Source organism: Falco punctatus, assembly GCF_963210335.1.
Source record: "Falco punctatus genome assembly, chromosome: 19".
Taxonomy (NCBI): Eukaryota; Metazoa; Chordata; class Aves; order Falconiformes; family Falconidae; genus Falco; species Falco punctatus.
In genome coordinates, this window is record NC_137599.1 from 2,617,828 (window position 1) to 2,639,083 (window position 21,256).

At 60.7% G+C, this 21,256-nt stretch overlaps 1 protein-coding gene across 3 annotated transcripts; it reads right to left on the bottom strand.

The window, feature by feature from the left end:
* Positions 1-39: 39 nt before the first annotated feature.
* MED24 (mediator complex subunit 24) lies at positions 40-18,892 on the bottom strand (the record flags this gene model as incomplete). 3 transcript variants are annotated; one of them, XM_080369295.1, is made up of 25 exons in its annotated part: positions 40-416; positions 561-709; positions 882-959; positions 2,801-2,900; positions 3,242-3,335; positions 3,636-3,817; positions 4,028-4,292; positions 4,374-4,549; positions 4,923-5,022; positions 5,131-5,309; positions 6,813-6,895; positions 7,589-7,626; positions 8,426-8,568; positions 9,209-9,320; positions 9,639-9,725; positions 10,098-10,180; positions 10,408-10,455; positions 11,154-11,267; positions 11,512-11,662; positions 12,136-12,247; positions 12,835-13,058; positions 14,131-14,204; positions 15,707-15,745; positions 16,275-16,357; positions 18,763-18,892. In XM_080369295.1, 25 exons carry the CDS (start codon positions 18,890-18,892, stop codon positions 300-302), a joined length of 2,961 nt encoding a protein of 986 aa, XP_080225421.1. In that variant the 3' UTR covers positions 40-299. The 3 variants fall into 3 exon arrangements, with proteins under 3 accessions (XP_080225421.1, XP_080225420.1, XP_080225422.1); XM_080369294.1 differs by having other exon boundaries at positions 10,098-10,183; XM_080369296.1 differs by lacking the exon at positions 18,763-18,892 and adding an exon at positions 18,037-18,159 and having other exon boundaries at positions 10,098-10,183.
* Between the last annotated feature and the right edge of the window lie 2,364 nt (positions 18,893-21,256).

Below are 21,256 nucleotides of genomic sequence, written 5' to 3' on the forward strand. Positions count from 1 at the left end.
TGCAGTCAGGAAACCGAACAGAAATGAAGCAAAGTCTGGTTCTACAAAAGAATGAAATGAATTATAGAAAAAAAGCAGGGGGGTTGTCTCAGTCTCTGAAAGCGCATCGCGAGGCAGCGAGATGCCGCTGGGAGGCCAAACGCAGAGGGAAGCAGCCCCTGGGCAGGGCCAGGCTGAGCCCACCGTGACAGGGAAGCTGTCCCAGGCGTTCCAGTCCCAGCCCAGCATCCAGGTTCTCACAGATCTCCCAGCAGCTGCCCGGCCGCCCTCTCCTGCACGGCAGAAGGGAGTTGCCCTGCTCACAGTGCAGCAATGGCCTTGGCAGCGACACGGCGGCCCAGGGGCAGGCTGAGATCCGTGATGGCCAGGACAATTTTGGGACTGGACATGGTGGACACTTTCACCAGCTCTGAAACCTGCCCGGAGAGAGGAGAAGCACAGGTGACTCAACAGTGCTGGGGACATGAGAGCCGAGCAGCGGGACTCGTCCGGATGCGCGTCTGTCCCATGGGAACAGAACACCCCGTGACCAAGAAGGATGTCACAGCCACAGGACTCACCATGGTGAAGGGCATGAACTGGAGGATGCTGCCACGGCTGCCCTGCTCCAGACAGTCCACGCACTCCTCCATGAACCACTGGACAAACTGGGTGTGGGTACCGGCTGTCTTGGCCCCCAGGATGGAAGAGATGAGCAGGAAGAGATTTGCTGTGGAGACAGGGAAATATCAAAAGCCAGGCCACTCCAGGAAGGCTGGGGGTGGCCCCAGCCTCCCAGACAGGGGACAGGTCCCCACCAGTGTCCCAGCATGGCTGGATCTGACTCCACAGCCAGGTCTCATTGCCAGATACCCCCGCTGGGAGCCGGCCCCAGCCATTACCTAGCACCCTGTTCAGCGGGTCCCTCATGCTGACGGTGTGAAGCTGGGAGGCGGAGAGCGAGCTGCTCATCGAGCGATCTGTTGGGAAGGAGAACACGTGTCAGGCTGGGGGGAGGCTGGAACAGCCCCCTCAGCTGCACCAACATGCCCACCCTGGCCAGCTCTGGCCCTCCGAGCTTGCCCAGCCCTTGGGCTGCAGGAGGGGCTTTGCCATGAGCTACACCATGGAGTGGGAGAGGTTCGGATCGCAGTCCTTGGTGCCCTCCATACCCAAACGAGCAGAGTCTTCGCTGCTCAGGCAGAGCAGAGACACGCAGCAGGCAGGCAGCCTCTGCCCCGGTCACTGCGGGCAGCCCTGGCAGGCAGCACAGGCTCACACATGCCCCAGGCATGACAGAGCGCAGCAGCCCAGGGAGGGCTCCACACGCTGCTACTGCTGCTCCTGGGCTATGACACTTCACTCTTGCACAAGCCAGATTTATTCTGAGTCTGACCAAGTTTAATGACATCTCCAAAGGGTAAGCGTGAGTGAGACCGTGAGTGTGCCTCCCTGGTACTCCCTGCTCATTTTTAATTGCGGCGGTGACTCGTCCCTGACGCTCCACAAGGGCACGAGCAATATAATGCAATGTCACGATCAGAAGAGAAGAAGAGCATCCTGCCAAGGCAAAGCAACGTGCACGCTACATATCCTGTGCACGCTGCCTGCAGCACAGCCGGCTGGGCGGAGCGAGCCAGATGTTCGACAGCTGCACAGCAGCACTCAAATCTCACTCTCAGGGTGCAATTTAGCTACCAGAGCTGAGGCATGTCCAACAGACTAGCAGCAGATTTTGGGACAGAGCAAGGGGATTTATCTGACCCAAACCATGAAGCACTGCTGGGTGCTCCTGTGGGAGAGGACCTCGGCCATCTCTGTCCAGTGGGATGGGAATCTCCCAGGAAGGCTCTTGTGCAGACCCCGCAGGACACAACTACTGCCAAAAATCAGCAGGACCCACCTTATGCTGCTCTGAGGATGCTCACCAAAAAAAGAAAGCCCTCCCACACTTTTCTCACAGAATCACAAGTTACGTGGCTGCTGCAGGAAGCAACATTTCCACATCACTGCAGCAAACAGCCCAAAAAAAGTCCTGAATGTCACTGGAAAGAGATGGAACTACCTCAAAAGTTAAAAAAAAGATAGTGAAATAAAGGGAAAACCCCATATTTCAACAGTAATGAAACCAACAAAAACCACAGGTTGATGGATGTGTCGAAAATTAGTAAGTAAAGAATAACTTTAGATAAGGGCATTAGGAGAAACAACGACCAAGGAACATCCTGACTCACTGCCCAGGAGGCCAGACAATGTATGTGGGAGCCGTGATAGCACCCCACCACAGCAGGAGGGCACGGCGTGTCCTGCCGGAGCTGTCGCAACCCAGGGCACTGTGCTGCGGGGGACACAGAGACGTGACGGCAGGGACTCGTCAGCTCCGCTCGCTGCCTTGTTAACAACAGTGGAATTTCAGGATTTAGCCACAGACATCAGGAATGTCACCTCCTGCCACTCTTGCTCAGCACATCAGCTCTTCGGTCCCACGCAGAGTGGCTGGGGGGGACAAGGCTCTTAACAAAGCTTCCTGAAGCCCCTCGTGCGTAACGCACTGGGTTGGGTGGCAACATCACGGGGCGAAGGTGTAACGTCATCCCCTTTCCTAAGCTGTTCCGATCCAAGAAATAAAAAGAGTTTGACCTTTTTTTGAGTGCAAAAGCTCCAGGGGAACTCAGCAAAACACACTCAAACACTCTGAATCTTCACCTGACCAGTTTGGGAAAAGCAGCGGTTTTGAGCCAATACATGTTTCACCGCCAGAAACGAGCGGCGACGCAGACCGGTGCCTTGCCCAAGAGTCGCCCTCCCCGCCTGCACTTACTGGGGCTGGAGAGGATGTTGGCGTCCTCCTCGTTGGAGCTCAGCAGGCGCATGAGCTTGGAGGGCTGAGTGTCATCCAGCGGGAAGAGGCTGATGTAATCCTGCGGGGGGGCAGAGGGAGTTCAGCCCTGCCTGCCCCTCTCCAAGGGGGGATCCTCGCCCCCCTCCCCAGGGCAGATGACCCACCTTGGGCTCTGCACAGCCCCACGGCCCAGGACTATGATCCCTTCAGGGAGACCCCTGCCCTGTTCACCCAGAGCATCTCAGCCTAAGCCAACCGCATACAGACCATCTCCTTACAGCTCCCCCCGCCCCTTCCCCAAAAAAGGGAACGGGAAATCCGGTATTTTAAGGTCAAAAAGCCTCAGACAGCCCACAGAACCTCCCACAGCCACTGCCCACTCTTGTGCACAGACCGAACCCCACTCCAGGCCGGACTCACCTCAATATCCTCACGGTGCCTCTTCTTCTGCCTGGCGGACGCCTGGCCCTTGTTGTGGGAGGAGTAGGAGCTCAGGGCACACCAGACGGAGAGCCTGGGGACAGAGCAGGGACACTGCAAGGTGCTGCCAGCCCACCTGGATGATGGTGCACGGGCAAGGGAAGACGGCAGAGCCCAGAGTACGCGCCAGGACAGGACACAGCAGGTCCAAGGTGAGGAGCAGCAAGGAATGGGGCCCGGGACACCAGCATGTCTGCTCCTCTCGGCACTGTGCCAGGGCCAGGGTAAGAACTGGGTGGCTGGGACCCCCATCCCAGCACAGAACATCTCTCCATTTCCACAAACAGGCCCATCTGCCCTCAAGGAGACTGCACCTGCGGGTCTGGGGTCTTACTTGGCCAGGGCCTTTCCCGGTGGGTCCATGAGGGTGTGCCACTTGGAGGAATCCGTGAGCAGGTTGGGCAGGATGTAGCCCAGCAGGGTCAGTGTCAGCTGCTGCATGTCCAGGCAGAAGATGGCATAGAGCAGCTCCACAGCCCGCAGCGTGTGCTCCTTCCGTGTCTCCTTCAGCAGCTCCTGCGAGGTGGAAGGCAGGGCTGAGGGGAAGCACAGGCACAGCTGGGCCTGCGCCGCTCACCTCCAGCGCCCAGGACCACCGCAGCAGCCAGCCCAGGCAAAACCAGCATTCCTGGGCACCAGGAGCATGGGCTAAGACCCAGCAGTCCCAGGTTCAACACCCAGCCACAGCACGGTGGGCCACAGCCACCTCCTTCCTGCACCCCATACCTTGACCAGGTTGTTGCAGAACCAGTAGACGCCCCCCATGTGCAGCAGGGTGTCGAAGATGTGGATGGAGCGGCTGTCGACCCAGCCCTTCTCCAGCACCTTGGTGAACACGCTCATCAGCACCTCCTTGATGGGCTTCTTGGGGGGCAGCAGGTTCCAATAGGGGATGGTGTCCATGCCCGTGGAGGGGAACTTGATCTGCGTGGCCGTCTGCTGCAGGACATCCGCACACATGTGCTCCAGGATGGAGCTCATGATCACCACGCTGCAGCAGAGAGACGCGGGGTCACACAGGCTCTGGAAGGGGAAGGAGGACAGGAGACGGCACGGCATGGGATGTGCTCACCGCTCATTGTAGAACTGCAGCGTGTTCTCGCTGTACAGAGGGGTGGCCAGTTGTCGGATCATCTGCAGGGACTTCTCTCGCTCATCCAAGCCCAGCATGCGGACGTGGGCCACCAGCCAGGCCACTGCACACACTGCCATGCTGCACACTTTCCCCTTGATGTTGTCTGTTATTTTCTAGGAGGGGAGATGGGAGCGGAGGTGGATGAGCCCAGACGTGTGGATGCACAGGTTTTATCTCAGCATCACCTCCCAGGGCTGTGAGACCCTACTGCAGGATCCAAGCCCTCCTCTCCTCCATGGGGTGAACGTGCCCCTGGCAGCCCCACTGCCACCAGTGGGGCTGTTCAGGGCAGTATCAAGGGGCTGGAGCCATCTCGGTTCCCCACCCAAGTCATGAAGGAGCCAGCAAGCTCTGCAGTGGCTGCAGGAGCATTCAGGGCAGGAGGACAGGGGACCCCTGCCCTGCTCAAGCCTTAGCCCTTCCTCAGGACACCGGGCAGTACCAATGCCCCTGCTCTGCCCCACACCATCCTCCCACCAGGCCCACCTGGATGGACTCAAAGGTGAGGACGCTGTTCTCCCAGGCATTGAGGATCTCCAGGATGGCAGCCGAGATGCTCAGACACGCCTCATGCCACTTCATCTGCCTGTCGGGGAAAAGAGAGGCAGGGGTGCTTCAGGCACTCGTTCAGAGCAGCCACGGGGCCAGAGAAGATGGGTGGGCGGCAGGGTGGGCACACAGGCTGAACTCTTACACCAGCTTCATCTCGGAGGAGTTGTTGAGGAGGGCAACCAGGGATTCCACCTTGGTGGAGTCCGGGCGGAAGCAGGGGTGGTCGGGGTTGAGGATCTTCCCTTCCTCAGGCATGCAGGTCAGCATCCAAGTCTCAAAGAAGGGCACCTCGCCTGGCGGGCTCGACTCCGACAGGATCACCTGGAAGGGAACCGGCACGGGGGTCGCCATGCAGCCTCCACCCTGCAGGGACCCTGCTGGGGACCCCCCACCTTGGGGTGCTCATGGCTGGGGAAGCAGCGCCACCCTGTGGCCTGCGTGGAGAGGCAGGCACTGGTCAGTCCCCAGTAAGGCACTGGTTTCCAGTCTGTGGGCTTGCCCCCTCTACCAGAGGACTCCCCGCGGCACCACAGCCCATATCAGAGCAGCGCTCCAACGGCTTCCCTCCGGGAGATGCCAGGACAGGACCGGTCCCAAGGGGCCACATGCCTGGCAGGGGGGTCACCATGTCCTACCCAGAAAGAGCCCCTGAGCCACGGCTCGGGGTCCCCAGTGCCGGCTGGCCCATGGCTCCGCAGGGTCGGGGCACGCAGCCCAGGGTCGGGTCGTACAGCCCAGCTGGCAGGCAGCTGGGAGGGCTGGGAATCCCACACAGTGCTTCCTCCCTCCAGCCCGCCATCACCCAAGGGACACTATTTTTGTCAAAAAAGTTTTGCACATCTGTTCAGCAGCAGCTGGTCAGGAAAGTCGCTCTGGGCCAGGCCAGAGGATGAGACCTCATCTGACAGCCCCAGGCACGTCCGCTCCAAGCTGCCTCCAGCCAGGATTCCCCCTCTCCACTCCCCAGGGCTGATGGGGCAAGCCCCCTCCCACCCGCCTTTTGCTCCCTCTCCACGTTCCCAGCGTTTCGGTATCGTTTTGCCTCCCAACACACACAGATGTCGAAACCTGGAAAATTTTCATGCAACCAAAGCGCTGTTTCCTCAGTGGGGCTGCAAGTTCCTCCTCTCATGGGGGAGGGCTGACGCTCAGCCTGGCTGCATGGCCACCCCCCCCCCCGGCCAGTCAGTGCCAAACCAGAGAGGCAATGGTGCGAAAAGTCCAGTGAGATCAGAGCCAGCCCGGAGCGGGTACGGAGGCAGCGCTCCCACCGATACCATGGTACCATAAGGAGAGCACAACCAAAGCCCTCAGGAAGGCTGCAGCCACCCCGCTCCATCACCTGACGCAGCAGGGGTGGATTTCTACCTGCACCAGGCAAAAGGCACTGGGTGCTTTACCCACCATGGCAGGGTGGCTGCGGGGACAGCAGGGACAGTGGCAGACTGGCCACTAGAGGAGGCTGGCAGGCTGCAGTGCATGGGCTGCGCTCAGAAAGTCTGAGCCCCATCCCTCGGGAGGATGGCTACCCCCCAGCCCCATCCCTCGGGAGGATGCCTACCCCCCAGCCCCATCCCTCGGGAGGATGCCTACCCCCCAGCCCCATCCCTCGGGAGGATGCCTACCCCCCAGCCCCATCCCTCGGGAGGATGCCTACCCCCCAGCCCCATCCCTCGGGAGGATGCCTACCCCCCAGCCCCATCCCTCGGGAGGATGCCTACCCCCCAGCCCCATCCCTCGGGAGGATGCCTACCCCCCAGCCCCATCCCTCGGGAGGATGCCTACCCCCCATCCCCATCCCCATCCCTCGGGAGGATGCTTTACCTCCGAGCCGTAGGTCTGGGCCACGTGGCACAGCATGAGGAAAGAGATGTCAAAGAGCAGGGCCCGAACAGAGGCTGCTTTGGCTGAGGGAGAAGAAACAAACACTTGGGGATCTCCAGCCTCAGCACAAGGAGGGAGACAGGCAGGAGCCCTGTGAGCTCAGGGGCCGGGACCCTGCTCCCCCAAGTAGCTTTTCTAACCCCCAAGTGCTTGTGTGGAAACCCCAGGGATGGGCCAAGTGCCCCCGTTCACCCCATCTGCCCCTGCTGGAGCCCCCAGCGCAGCTCTGGCCTCCTGTTTGGCAGCCCCAGCCTATCCCCCAGCTCCCCCCATTCCATGGAAGGTCAGAACACTCAGCAAGTTTCATCACACACAAATGCAGTCAGAGTCCTTATCTCGGGCTCTGTGCTGACACATCACCCCTTCCAGGGAGGGAGCCAGGCCCCAAGGGGCCCCGCAGGCTCAGCCGGGGAGAAGGAGCTCTCCCGCCGCAAGCAGGGAACAGAACACCCCACATTCAGGATTGGACACGCGTGCCACACGTGAGGGCAGTGGGTGTCCAGGAGCCCAGATCCCTGCTGGCACCTGGCCATGTGCCCCCTGTGCCGGGCTCCCTGCCGGCAGCCCCCAGCTGGACCCAGCACAGCTTGGCTCACTCTGGCTGGCGCCACAGCCAGTCCCAGCTTAATCCAGCCGGGCCCCACAGTGTCCCAGCACGTGGCGGCAGCGGGAAACGCAGCTCAAACCGCCCCACACACGGACAGGCACGCACTTACAGCTTTCTGCAGTGATGTGCTTCGTGAATTCGTTCAACCTAGAGGAGGCAAAGAGTGCCAGAGCAAAGCGTTAGCATCACGTGAAACGAGCCGCTTCCCACCCCAGCGATCCCTTCCTGCACCCCACCCCAGCACCCAGCTCCGCGCCCCACACAGGGGAGCAGGGTGGGCAGGGACCTGTGGGGCCCAGCTCGGCAGACACCCTCCAGCACAGCAGGGATGAGCCGCCTCCTCCCTCTGCTCCCCTGCAGCAAAACAGGTCCAGCAACGCTGCTTTTCCCCACACCCACTCAGCCCGATGTTGGAGCGCGTCGTCCTCTCGCCAGAGCCAGCTCTGCCTGGCTGCGCGGGGATTTCTCCATATTGCAGCGGCACGCATCCCCAAACACAGCGGGCACAGTGGGGCCGTGCACCCAGCCGGACTGGCGTGGCTCGAGCTGCCTCAGACCTCCCTTGCTCGAGGAAGTCGATCACGCAGCCCCACGCGTGCTGGTGCATGTGCTCTAACCAGGACACAGGCGTCCGGGGACTAAAGGCGTGCACACAGCAAGCGCCCTCGATCTGAGGCTCTGCCAGCGCTTTCAAGTTCTCTTAATACCCTTAAACCAACCTGACTTCGATTCTCTCCCCTGTTCAGGCAGAAGCAACGGAGCTGGGGTGCTGTGGGGTGCAGCCTCCCCAAGATCCCAGCCCTCCCCAGGGCTCTGCTGGACCCAGTGCTGCACAGACACCGGGTCAGAGGCACATCCAGCCCAGTCTGGGGGGCAGTTTGGGGGGCTGCAAGCCCACCCCAGCCCCACAGTCACCAGGGACAGTGTTGTCCAGGTGGTCACTTACTTGATGAACTTTCGAGCGAAGGATTTCAGCTTGCCCGTTGCTGCTGCCGCTGCCAGCAGCAAGTCCAGGCTCTTCCCAGACAGCATGTGACCCAGGACCCCCAGCAAGCCCTCAGGGGACTTGGAGTGATCTGCATCCATGGTCTACCAAAAAAAAACAAAAAACACCCAATTAAAAAAAAATAATAAAGGAGGAAAGAGAAGTCATGGGGAATGTGTGCTACAGAGCAGCAGTAAAGCTCCAGCTGTGGGGGCAGAGTTGATCGGCTGCCAGGGCTGTCCTGTGAGGCCTCGATGAGCAGGGACCCGCGGGGCTTGGGGAGGTTTGGGATGGAGCCCTCCGTGCCCCAAGCACCGGAGAGCACAGCGCAGGGGAGAGCCAAAGTGCACTGGGGCAGCACAACCAGCAGCAAAACATCCTCTCGTACTCAGCAGCAGCAAAGCAACCAGAGTGACACAGGGAGTCCCCAGGGACCGGGGGAGACGCACACGGGGAAGCGGCTGAGTGCAGGATGGGCAGAGCTGGCGAGGCTCAGGCTGCTGGCACTGACAACAACACGCAGCCTGACAGCTCCTTTGGTTTCCTGGGAAGGAGGAGGGGAGCCCCCTGATCTCCACGGCAGAGCGGCAAGGCCGGGAGTGATTCCTTCATTCCTCCACCCCAGCACAGGGGGAAATCAGGCACCTCCCAACGACCCCAGTTGCCTGGTGAGACTGGTGCTGCTGGAAACAGGCTCTGGAGCCATGACCCACCTGCCCAGTATGGATGCAGGAGGGGACTCACCTTCAGGATGTTGGTGACAGTCGGCTCAGCCCTCAGGATGAGCCCTGGATTTGGCTGGATGTTGGCGTTCTCTGCCGATTTCAAGCGCGGAGCGTGTTCTCTGTCTGCTGTCCTGGGGGATCCGCAAAGATGAGCCAGTGAGCAGGAATTCATTACCCTGCCTCACTCCTCCCCACGCTCAGCCACCTCCACCAGCGGCACCCCTGAGGGAAGACCACCACCAGCTGCCACTCCGAGAGGACGGACTTTGACTGTACTGAATCTGTCACCAAAAGCAAAGCCTTGTCCCTCCAGGCCATGGTGTCCCAGCTGCAGGACAGCCAGCGGCATCATAGCTGGTCCTTTACACTCCCCACCCTGCCCCAAGGAGGACAGCAAGAGGAGGTGCTCCAACCCCACTTGGTTACCCAGATTTTTGAGAGCGCTGTACCTTTTGGCGATCAGGTTGGTCATGTTGGCCTCTGAAAGCAGCCCCTGCTTGCTGCACTCCTGCAGGAGGAGACTCGTGCAGTCGCAGCTGAAAGAGAGAGAACGCTAGTCTGAGGGACAGCATTCCTGCTGCCCCCGGCAGTGCCACAGGGCAAGGGGACCCCTGGGTTGCCCTCCTGGCCCTGCTCCCACTCCTCTGAGGATTCTGCAGGGCCAAAAGCAGCTCCAGATATCACACGGCATCACCAACACGTGAACTGGCTGTCAGATGCTCACTGCCTTGCTCATTTGGCAGCACTGGGTCCTCAGGAAGAAGGAACTGGATCAGAAACTAAACAAGCCTTGCCAGGAGCTGCCCCAGCACCCCGTACCACAGCACCCCGCAGGGAGGATGGGGTTGTGGTGGCACCAGACAGGCTCAAAGCTCTGCAGGTCAGCCCCGGACACGGCGAGCACTCACTTGCATCGCTGGTCTGCTTTGTCGAGCAGAGGGGTCAGCTTCAGCAGGAACTCGAAGGCACAGTTCACATCCTCGGTGAAATCCTGCTGTGCACAAAGCCAAGCACTCAGCTCGGAGCGCTGCCAACACAAGCCCACCTTCCCCTCCCACGCTGCCTCATCCATGAGAGGAAGATTTTGGGGACAGAGACTGTTTCCTACCCCAGCCGCCCCCACGCAGCTCTGGCCAGGCACCAGCACCATCGTGACAAACAGCTTGCTTGTGCACACAATGCGGCGCACAGCTCCAAGCGACAGCCCTCGAGACTCACCTTCTCCCCTTGGGGATACTTCTTGAGTTTAACCAGGACTTGGGGTATCTGAAAGACACAGAGCACGATGTGACCAACCGAGACAGACCCCATTCTACAGTCAGGACTTCCCGCAGGCAGCAGGAGCCCAGGGAGAACATGCCTGCTCTCCCAGTCTAGAGAAAAGAGCATTTCTGGAGCAGCCCCTGCACCCAGGGGACTTTGTGCCCCCATGTCCCCACTACAGCGTCCTCCCACCATCACAGGGAGCCACAGGGCACAGCCACCTCTTGACAGCCAGACCGGGAGCTGAGACTATGGAGGAACCCAGCACAGGCCAGGCCTGAAATTACACGCAGATCCCTTTTGTCTGGTACAAAGAAAGGAGGTGAAACAGACTGCTGCAGGGCTGCCCACCGCTGAGCTGTGGGAGCGTAGGGCCCAAGGCTGCTGTGGCATCCTTCAAAGGCCACAATTTCCCCCCCCCCAACATGCCAGGAAAGCCACTCTGCAAAACAAAGTGGGGCTGGGCTGAAAAGAGGGGCCTTGGACAGCAAACCTGATGCTCAGCAAGTTGCAGCAGGGCTGCCGTGGGCTCAGCCGGGCCGCGGGGGAACCCCGAGGGGCACTTTGTGGGAGAGGAGAACTGCTCTGCCAGGGTTCAGCGCTCAGCAGGGGCTGGGCGTGAGGTGAAAAGGCTCAGGGCACTGCGCTCGCGGGGGGGGGGGGGGGTGGGGGGGTGGGTGGGGGGGGTGTCTGGGCCCTACCTTCAGGAAGGTGAAGGCTGTCCATTTCAGCTCCTCCGTGCCCTCTGGGGACTCGATGAGGCCCACAAAACAAGCCTTCCAGATCTCCAGCACAAAGAGCGGGGAGGGGATGCGCTGCAGGGCACGGACAAAACACATCCCCAGTGTTGGAAAGGCAATAAAGCACCTCCCCCAAGCACAGCCAAACCCCTGAACCCCCTGCAAAGGTGCCGATGGGCTCACGCTGCTCCCTGCAGCTGCGTCCATACCCTTGGACCAGGATCAGCACAGGGAGTTTAGCAGTACTGAGCTGCAGCAAGGCGCTGGTCCCACAGCCCCAGGCCACCCTGAGCAGGCGAACGAGATGCCACCTCTGTACCTGCATCCTTTTCACCATCATCAGCTGCTCCACCAGCGGCTGGGTCTCTCCCGTGAGGTTCATGGTCCCCTCCAGCAGCACTACAGCATGCACGGTGGGGAAGCCAGTCTTGTTCAGTTGCTCGGAGTGGACTGAGAGCATGGTGGGGATGCTGGGTGGGAGACAACAGCACAGGGTCACTGGAGCCTTGCAGAGACAGATCCTTGCTCCTCCTGTCCCATCCTCCTTTCCCAGCCAAGCCCTTGATCTTTGCTGTCCTGCAGAGGAGCCCTGGGGCACAGCCAAGCCCCTGCACCACAGCCTGGGCCATGGGAGCAGCTCCGGGGGACCCCGAGCAGGGGCAGCAGCTCTGGCACGGCCAGAGCAGCCAAGGGATGGCAAAGGGCCCAGGGTCACCAGAGGAGCAAACCCTGGGTAAGGTGACTTGCAAAGGAGCCACTAGCCCTGTCCCCTACCCTACCCCAGGGCCTCTGGCCAGCCCCAGCTCACCGCCGGTGCAGGGGTCTGAGCCAGGAAGGGCCTGGAAAGCAGGCAGCTAGTGTGGCAGGTGGTTCCTCAGCCCCCAGAGCAGGGCTCAGACCCATTGTACCCTCCGAGCCCACGCAGCCAGCAGCACAAAGCTACCTCTTGATGAGGGAGACGCAGTCGTCAGCCTGGCTTCGCAGCGGGGAGTTGCTGAGGCTGTTCAGGTTCTCCCCCAGCTTGACGAGGGACTGCTCCACAGTGCTCCAGGAAGCTGGGGAGGGAGGGCAGGAATTCAGCGGGGTGGGACGGTGACAGGCTGAGAAGCCGGGCAGGCTGGCTCCCAAGCCCGCAGCAGCACGGAGGGGCTGCCAAGGCTGGGGCTCCCTGCCAGGCCCCGTGGTGAGCAGAAGTCGGCACACCTCTGCGAACACAAGCCCAGGGTCTGCGTGCCACCCAGTGCTCCTGCTCCAGGCTGGGCCTGGCACAGCCGCTTGGCCAGACGCAGGCACCAAGGGAAGGTGCAGAGCCGTGCCAGGCAATGCTGGCGGAGCACAGGGCCCGCCACGCGCCCAGGAACAGCTCACGCAGCCTTCACATTAATTCTGCTCCTTTTCCAAGGGCAGCACGGAGGGGAGGGGGCAGAGGGTGGCACAGAGCCAGGAAGGAGACTGTTACAGCAACAGGGCTGAAAGATGGATGGGCTTGGAGCTGCAGGGACAATGCGGCAGGAGCCGGGCAGGGGGAAGGGAGAGGTGGCAATGACATCTCCCCAGGGCCAGCGGCACCTAGGAGGAAGCCCTGGCAGCAGCCACGGGCGGGCAGAGCGTGCTGCAGGGCAGGGCAGGGTCAGCAACATACACGTCTCCTCCAGCTTCGCGATGTGGATCAGGGCGCGGTTCTTGGTACTGCCGAGCATCTTCTCCAGCCGCTCCAGACACATCTTCAGCTGGCTCTCAGCTGCCGCCTGCTCCAGTGTCTCCTTCACCTTCTCGGTGTAGAAGGCCGCACAGCGCAGGAGCCAGTTGAGGGCACTCATCAGTGCCCGGCAGAGGCCAATGCACTCCTCTGCTTTGCCGTGGCAGCTGGGAAGGGGAGAGAAACGGGACTGTGCTCACCACGGGCCAGGCCACTGCCCCCAGGGAAACTGAGGCACAGAAACAGGGCAGGCTGGGGAATCCAAACCCATGTCCTGTGCTCCCAGCCCCGTCTGCCTGCCGGCTCCTCTGCCACAGATGCCAACCTGCTCAGCCCACGAGCATCCCTGCTGAGCCAGGGGAAATAAAGTCTCCCCAGTGCAGCCTTCTCTCTGGCCACTCTACTACAGGGAAACTTTCCAAGCCTGTAATCAAATTATCTTGCTAAGAGAGGCTCAGCATCAATCAATGTGCTGCGAGAGGTGAATGCTTTCCCCTCCTGATGCACAAATCATTGGGGCCAGAAGTTTTGATCAAATTAAGCAGAGGATCAGATTAGGCAGCGACTGGATTAAGTGGCCGGCTCTGCAGTTGGCCAGCAACAGCTCCTTGTCAACATCTGTGACTGATGCATATTCATTGCTGCTGCTTCATTTCATGTAATTGAAGAGCTGGTACCTTCAGCCTTCCTCTTCCTCCCGCTACCCCCACCACCACACGCTCTCTGCTTCGGCCTCCCAGAAGAGGCTGTCAGGGGTTAACAGGAAGATTTCTGAGTTTTCTAAAAAAGTTTTTGTGGCCTGAATTGTCTGGACTCCCCTGGGTCCTGCAACACCAGCGGAAGAGCACGAAGCAAAACAAGGCAGCTGCCTGGAGTGCCTGGGGCAGCACAGGCAGGACTGCAAGCACTGGCAGACGGGGACATGTAGCCAGGGCTCTGGGAAGCTGCAGAGGCCACACAAGAGAAAGGAAACGCTCTGAGGGGACACACAGTCTCAGGCCACATGGATTACACCCACCCCTATCTACCTGAGCCAGGCAGGAATATCACCGCGGAGACCTTTATCCCCAAATAGGTGGGTTTCTTCCAGCTTCCCACAAAGCTGGTGGGGTTTTGGACTCCCTCTGCTCTTCCCATGCCGGCACTCGTGTGGCAGCCCAGCCTGGGGCAGCAATTCGGGAATGGACATGGAGCTGGAGGGGGAACCCGGCTCCCTCGGCTGGAAGCGCCACACCGTACCTGAGGCGATCGCAGAACATGTCCATGATCTCCAACAGCGACTGGACACACAGGTCCCGGGAGAAGTCATCGAACTAGAGCAGGGGAACAAGGAGGGACATCAGATGGGGGCTGCCAGGCTTCAAGGGCTCCAAAAACAAACCTAACCCCTCCCTCCACGGGCTGGGCTGGGCGCTGCCGGCAGCAGGACGCTTGCCCTGGCAGCTGCCCAGCAGCCACTTGAATGAGAACTAGGTCAGGGCTGTCCGACGGCCGGGTCGTGCCCTCCCGGGGTTGCAGGAGGCAAGCGGGCCACGGCAGCGACAAACCCGGCTGGGTTTTCTCGGCAGCCTCCCCAAGACGGCGGCGGGGGCCTGAGCTCCGCTCCCCGCCGGCTGCCTTGATGCGGCAGTGGCTCGGTGCCAGCCCGCGTGCCCACCCCCAGCTCAACGGGGCTGGCAGCACACGCCAACAGCCCGGCTGGCCGCAGGGCTGGGAGGGCGGTGGGCAGCAGAAGCGCGGCTCCCTGCCTCCTCACGGAGCAGATGGGGCCACCCCGCCGGGCCGGAGCTAGCCCGCAGGTCTGCTCTCGGCCCATGCTGATCTGAAGGAGGAAGCCTCGGCTGTCAAGGTCAGCTCTCTGCCTGCCCTGCCGGAACGGGCAGCGACACACAACCAGCAGAACGGTGACGAGCCTGCACCATTCAGAGCAGACTTGCCGCTGCGCTCAGCATCAGGCAGCTGTACGCTGGCTCTACCCTCTCCTGGAAGGATGTCCACCACCCCGGATGGGTGCTGAGCCCCGCTGAAGGGGTCCTTGCCCTCACCAAGGCTTTACAGCACGTTTATGGCACAGCTCCAAGCTCAGCCTGCAGCACCTCAAAACAACGCCAGCGCTGCTACCAGTGCCTTTCTCTTCCCATCCCCCAGTAACAACAGGGAGGTGGGAGAAGAGAAATTATTCTTGCTGAAATTATTCTTCAGAGGTCAGTGCCTGGAGAGGGCAAGGGGCCCGATGCAGCCCGCGAGGGACTATCGTTCCCCACAGAGCAGCCCCATACGCCAAGTGGAGGCAGCCACAGAGGGTTTGTCCCCATCAAAGCAGCACGGGGACACTTGAGCACCCGTGGGAAGCCAGCTGGCCGGGCAGGGTGGGTGGCCACAGCCACGCGGCTTGGGTGCTGGCAGCACTCCCTCGTGAGCAGTGCTGCTTTTCCACCACCAGCTCCGGATCCCCATGGTGCTGCCAGCACCGCTGACCGCAGAGAGATGTGGTTTCCAGCAGCCAGGGCGTGGTTTACACACAGGGCGCTGCGGGGCAGGAGCCTGCCAGGCCCCACACGACAAGGGGACGAGGCTTTCACACCCGCAGCCATCCCCAAAACCAGAGCGGGACCTGCCAGGCGCAGCAGCAGCCTGTCCCCAGCGGGACACGGAAGGACTCAGGCACTAATCTGCACTGTCTGACCACTGCTGACTCAGCAGAGGATGTCGTTTTCCACTTGACCTATATTCGGTGAGAGTTGTGGGGCGGGAAATGGATACATGGGTCATAGGTAAAGAGAAAAACCTCAGACAGCACCTGTCAGAGCCGTACCTTGCTGATGGCCGTCAGGACTGTGGAATAAGACACCATCTACAAACAAAACACAAAACCAAAACAAACCCAGTGCAGCAGCGTGTTAGCGGGTGATGTTTGCCAGCGCGATGCTGGTTGCTGAGGAACAGCGAGGTCAGGGCACGGCCCCGCTGCCTGTCACGGCAGACAGGGCTGGGGCATTGACCCGGCACAAATCCAAACAGACATTTTTAGGTGATTGCTGATTTGTTTCACACAAACTTTAGGCAATATGAAATGCCGTGCTAAGAAAGAGAAGAGCTTACAGCAAGCGCTGAAGCTCTTGGAGGACAAGGATTTCCAACCTGCGTGCAGCCAGGCAATGGGCAGAGGTTATTTACTGAAACATCCCCACCTCAGGCACGCACTGAGCCCTCCACTGCCTGCCCAAGCCCAGGAAAGGCACAGATGGGAGATTTGGGGCGTCTGCCTGCCACCGACTCTGCACCTCGGGTTCTTTGCCCACCTGCTAATTGGGGCTGCGAGGTGACACCCAGCAGCGTCTGCAGCGTGAGGCAGGGAGGCAGCACGCTGGGAATGTCATTACCTGGGAGCTGATAGCGTATTTCAGGTAGGACAAGATGAGTGGGTTCGGTGACGGCCCGATCATGGCCTGCTCCAGAAGAGCCTCTGCAAGCAAAGGAGAGGGGCCGGGAGGTCCCAGGTCAGCACATACACGGTGTGGGGACACACAGACCCACATACGCTCTGTCCTCATCCCACAGGAAAGGTGACAAAGACAAATTGTGCTAACCACAGCAACCCTGCACTGCTCTTCCCTGAAATTAACTGAATCCCACAACTTTCTAATCCCCAGCGGCAAAAGCCAGTAAATAATTCAGGCAGTACAAGCAGCCTGCTGCTAACTCAGCTCTCCCCGGGCACCCTGGCCCCAAAACAGCGCCTGCTGCTCTCCAAACATGTTCCCCTCCCTCCCACGTCCTGCCCAGGAGGCTCTCGCATCCTCTGCTCTGTGACTTTTGCTCCGACACCTGGGGCTGAACTCCAGGCAGACAGTCCCTCTCAGCTGGGACCAACCCTACATGTCTGGCCCTCCCTGCCGCCAGCTGCCTGCCAGCACCGGCCTGTGGACGCTGGAGGGGCTCTGCCCGTCCTATCTGCTCAGTCAAGCCTTTAATTGACCATTTGAACTATGGCAGAACGCAGGAACCACCTCCCAAAAGCAGGCCCCGGGCTGCGGCACCGGCTGTAAGTAGGTCAAAGCACCCAGATGCAAGAGGGGGCAGCAGCCGTTTGGGAAGTCGTTGCCCCAAAGATGAGGAGGAGCAGCAGCCGTTGCTGGATCCCGACCGCGGGAGCAGGAGGCTCCCTGGGTCTCGCTCGAAGGCTGAGACCTCAGCCAAAAGCATCTCAGCTCGAGGACAGAAGGCTAATGGCAGCCTTCCCCTCCCCATCTAATCAGGGAGTGTCAACACAAGCCAGCCACATGCTGTTACCCACTGCAGACGTGTCAGCATAGATTTGCTGGGCACCGCCGTGATCCTGGCAGCTCGTGCCAGCTTTTCCTCCTTTGTAGTTTAAATCCGAAAGGCACGAGCTTGGGAAAGGACAGCTCTAGGGCTGCAGCAAGGGAGGCAGCAGTTGTTACAGCCGGCAGGGTCTTGGGAACAGCCTCCCCGTGTGCCCACAATGCTTGTGCTGCCCAGGATGGAGTCAGCATCATCATCCTCCCTTTTAAGCCCCCTTTTGCAGCAGGGAAAAAGGGGCTCAGCTCCCTTCCCCCCCTTGCAGAGGGACTGCCCTCCAACAAAGCCCAGGCTACAAGCCTTTCGCTGGCTAGAAGTGGACCAGGAGAAACCTGTTTCCACAGAAATCACAGGGACTGATTATCTCTGCCCCTGCTTTCTGGGATACACAGACAAGACCACACCAAGTGCCCCACAGGCCCCACTGCCTCAGTGAGTGGGGCAGGAGCTGATCCCCCATGCCAGGAACAGGCACCAGGGAGCCCCGGGGACCAGCTGGCTGGCAGCAGGGCTGGCCCTCAAGCCAACCGCCTGCCACATCCCCCACCTGTACCAGCCCCTCCAGCAAATCTGTCTCTCCAGGCCTGCCCCACTGCCACAGCCAGTCCCCACAGCTCCAGCTTGGCTACTCCAGCCCCACATCACCATGGGGCTGGGCACATCCATGCGCTGACCCTACCATGGGCCACAGTGGGAGGAGGAGAAACCTGGCCTGAGGAGCTCAGCTGGAAGGATGTGGCCTAACAAAACCCACCATCACGGGCTAGATGCTGCCAGAAAAAAACACCGGTAGGATGCAGGGAGGAAAAAAAAAACACCCACCGGGAAAAGGTCCCCCACCTCAGTGGGGCAAAAAGTGCTGCTGCCTGTGCTGGAGCTATTTCCCTTTAAATCCCGCAGTGCAGCAATCCTCAAGCAGTACTGTTTATTTATCCAAGGCCTGCAAACATGCGTTTGCTGCACAGGAAAAAAAAACCAACCTAGCAACAAGTTTCTATAATTAGCATAAAAGCTTGGCAAATCTTTAAACCATGGAGCTCAGCAGGTACCAACATTTGGCAAGATTTGTGTCAAACGCCCTTGAATACGGACGGGAAAAGAAACCCTAATAACTGAGGGTGGGAAGCGGCCTTTGGAGCAGCACCTGGCTCCTTCGTAGTGCTTTTCGCTCCCTTGGCTAGATGCACTGAGGAGGCAGACAGGGTCATTATCCCCTCTCAGTGGGGGAAACTGAGGCAGGCGGCAGGAACCTGTGTGCACCCGGCTGGTAAGCGGTGCTGGGGCTGAGCGCCGCGATCCCAGAGCTCTGCACCAGCAGCATTTCAACATGTGCTGCTGCAGTTGGCTGCGATGCCAGCACTGCCTGGGTGTCCTGCCAGCCCACCCCTCCACCACTTGTCCAGTTTTCAGCTGGCTTAACCGCAGGGCCACCCCTGGGCCAGGTGACAGGGGCTGGAGCACACCGCCCCGAAGCCCAGAGCCCCATCCAGCCCACCCCTGTGCCCCCACCCTGCTCCCCACGCCTCCCCCTGCCCCACGGCCTCGGACCTGCCAGGTTGAGGATGTCCCAGGTGGCTCCACGGGGGAAGAACCGCTTCATATTTATGGCCCACTGATAATCGCTCCATCGCTCCTTCCAGGCCTGCAGGATGGCCTGCTTCAGGTTCACCACCTTCATGGCCGCGCCCTGCGAAGGGAGGGTGTCAGGGCAAGGCCGGCAGGCTCTGGGGAAGGGGCAGGGATCCCTCACCCCCCGCCCCGGGACAGGCGGAGGGGCTGGGGGGGAGGCAGGCCCCGGCGGCGAGCGGGGCCCAGCGGCTCCCGCAGGAAAGGTGAGGCGGCGCCTGGGGGCTTGGAGCCCCGGGGCCGCGGGGGGAAACTCCAGAGCCGGCCTCGCCGCCCCTCGGCCCCCCCCAGCACCGCCGCCCCTCACCTCGGCCCGGCACCGCGGCGGCCGGCGAACGCTCCCCTCAGCGCCTGGGCACCGCCATGGTGGCACCCGCCAGCAAGCCGGGCGCTGATTGGGCGGCGGGGCGCGGGGGCTGCTGGGAAGTGTAGTTGGTGGGGAGCGGGGATGGGCAACGGCGCGGGTGTGCAAGCACGGTGCGTGCGAAGGCGTGAGTGTGCAAACGCACGGGTGTGCAAGCACGGTGTGTACAAAGAAGTGGGTGTGCAAAGGCGTGGGTGCCCAAGCACGGGGTGTGTAAATGCATGGGTGTGAAAATGCATGGGTGTGCAAACATGGGGTGTGCAAAGGAGTGGGTGTGCAAGCACGGTGTTTGCAAATGCACGGGTGTGCAAATACACGGGTGTGCATACAAGATGTGTGTAAAGGAGTGGGTGTGCAGAGGTGTGGGTGTGGAAGCACAGTGTGCAAAGATGTGAGTATGCAAATGCGTGGCTGTGCAAATGCATGGGTGCGCAAACAAGGTGTGTGCACAGGCATGAGTGTGCAAATGCACAGGTGTGCAAACATGGTGTGCGCAAAGGAGTGCAAATGCGTGGGTGTGCAAACATGGTGCATGCAAAGGCCTGAGGGTGCAAAGGCATGGGTATGCAAACATGGTGTGTGCAAAGGAGTGGGTGTGCAAAGGCATGGGGGTACAAATACGGTGCGTACAAAGGAGAGGGTGTGCGAAGGTACGGCTGTGCAAATGCATGGGTGTGCAAACACAGTGCATGGAAAGGTGTGGGTGTGCAAACATGGAGCATGCAAAAGCACGGGGGTGGAAAACACATGGGTATGCAAGCACAGTGCGTCCAAAGTGGGAGGGGCAAACCTATCGTGGTGCATATGCACAAGTGTGCAAACGTGGTGCATGCAAAGGCGTGGGAGTGCTAACACAGGGGGCTGAGCATGGAGGTGAGTGTGTGTGTATGCAGATGGAGGGTGTGCGTGCATGTGCCTGAGCATGTGCACGGATCCGTGTGTGTGTATGTACATACACACATAGCACACGTGTGCCTACAGGCACATGTGTGTCTGAGCATGAGAGTGTGCAAATGTGTGTGCACATGGGAATGGGTATGCATGCAGATGGGTGTGTGCACACATGTGCTGGGGTGTATGCGTGTGCACAGATGCATAGGTGTACATATCAGCATGCACACATGTGAGTGCAGGTGTGCAGACAGGCACATGCATGTGAGCACAGAGGTGTGCAAATGGGTGTGCACTCAGCACCAGGCATGCATGCAGGTGGGTGTCAGCATGCATGCGCCTGCATGTGTGCTTAGATGCACAGATGTGCGTGTGTGCCTGCACACACATGAGTGCAGGCATGTATACAGGCACGTCTCTGCTCCTGCACATGTGTGTGTGTGCAAACACAGTGCCAATGAGTGGGTGTGCACACAGGTAGCTGTGCACGGCTGGATACACGCACACAGGTGTGTGCACACAGGTAGCTGTGCACAGCTGCAGCACGCAGGCATGCACAGGTGTGCTGCACACACGCAGGCATGCACAGGTGTGCTGCAACACACGCATGTGCATGCACACATGCAGGCAGCCCTGGGGATGGGCTGCCCCCCCCAGCATGGTACCAGCAGCTAAAAATATCCCCAATGGCTGCCTCCAGCATCACCACGGCAACGGGAGGATGGGGAGCGGGGAGGGGGGGGGGGGCAAAGCCCCCCAGCACCCCCCACCCGTGGGGAGCCCCACACAGCTCAGGAGTGGGGTGGGTGGGGGCCCCATAGGCCCGCTGCCCCTCAGCCCTCCCAGCTCTGCTGGGGAGGGGGGGGGGGGCTCCGAGGCCCCTTAATTCCCCGGTTAATCATTCATGGGGGCTGCAAATCCCCCCGCGCCGGGGCTGGGATTAGGCGGGCGAGCGGCTGCCCAGCCGGCGAGGGGCCCCGGCAGTGAGGGGGTCCAGCAGCGAGGGGGGGGGCGGCCCCTATTCATAAGGAGGGATTTCCTGTGCCGGGGGGGGTCCCTGCCGCTCCCCACAGCTGCTGAGGCTGGGGGGCCGCTGGGACTGGAGGCCACGGGGGCCATTCCCTGTCCCTGGGTGGGAGCAGCAGAGCCCCCCCTGGATGA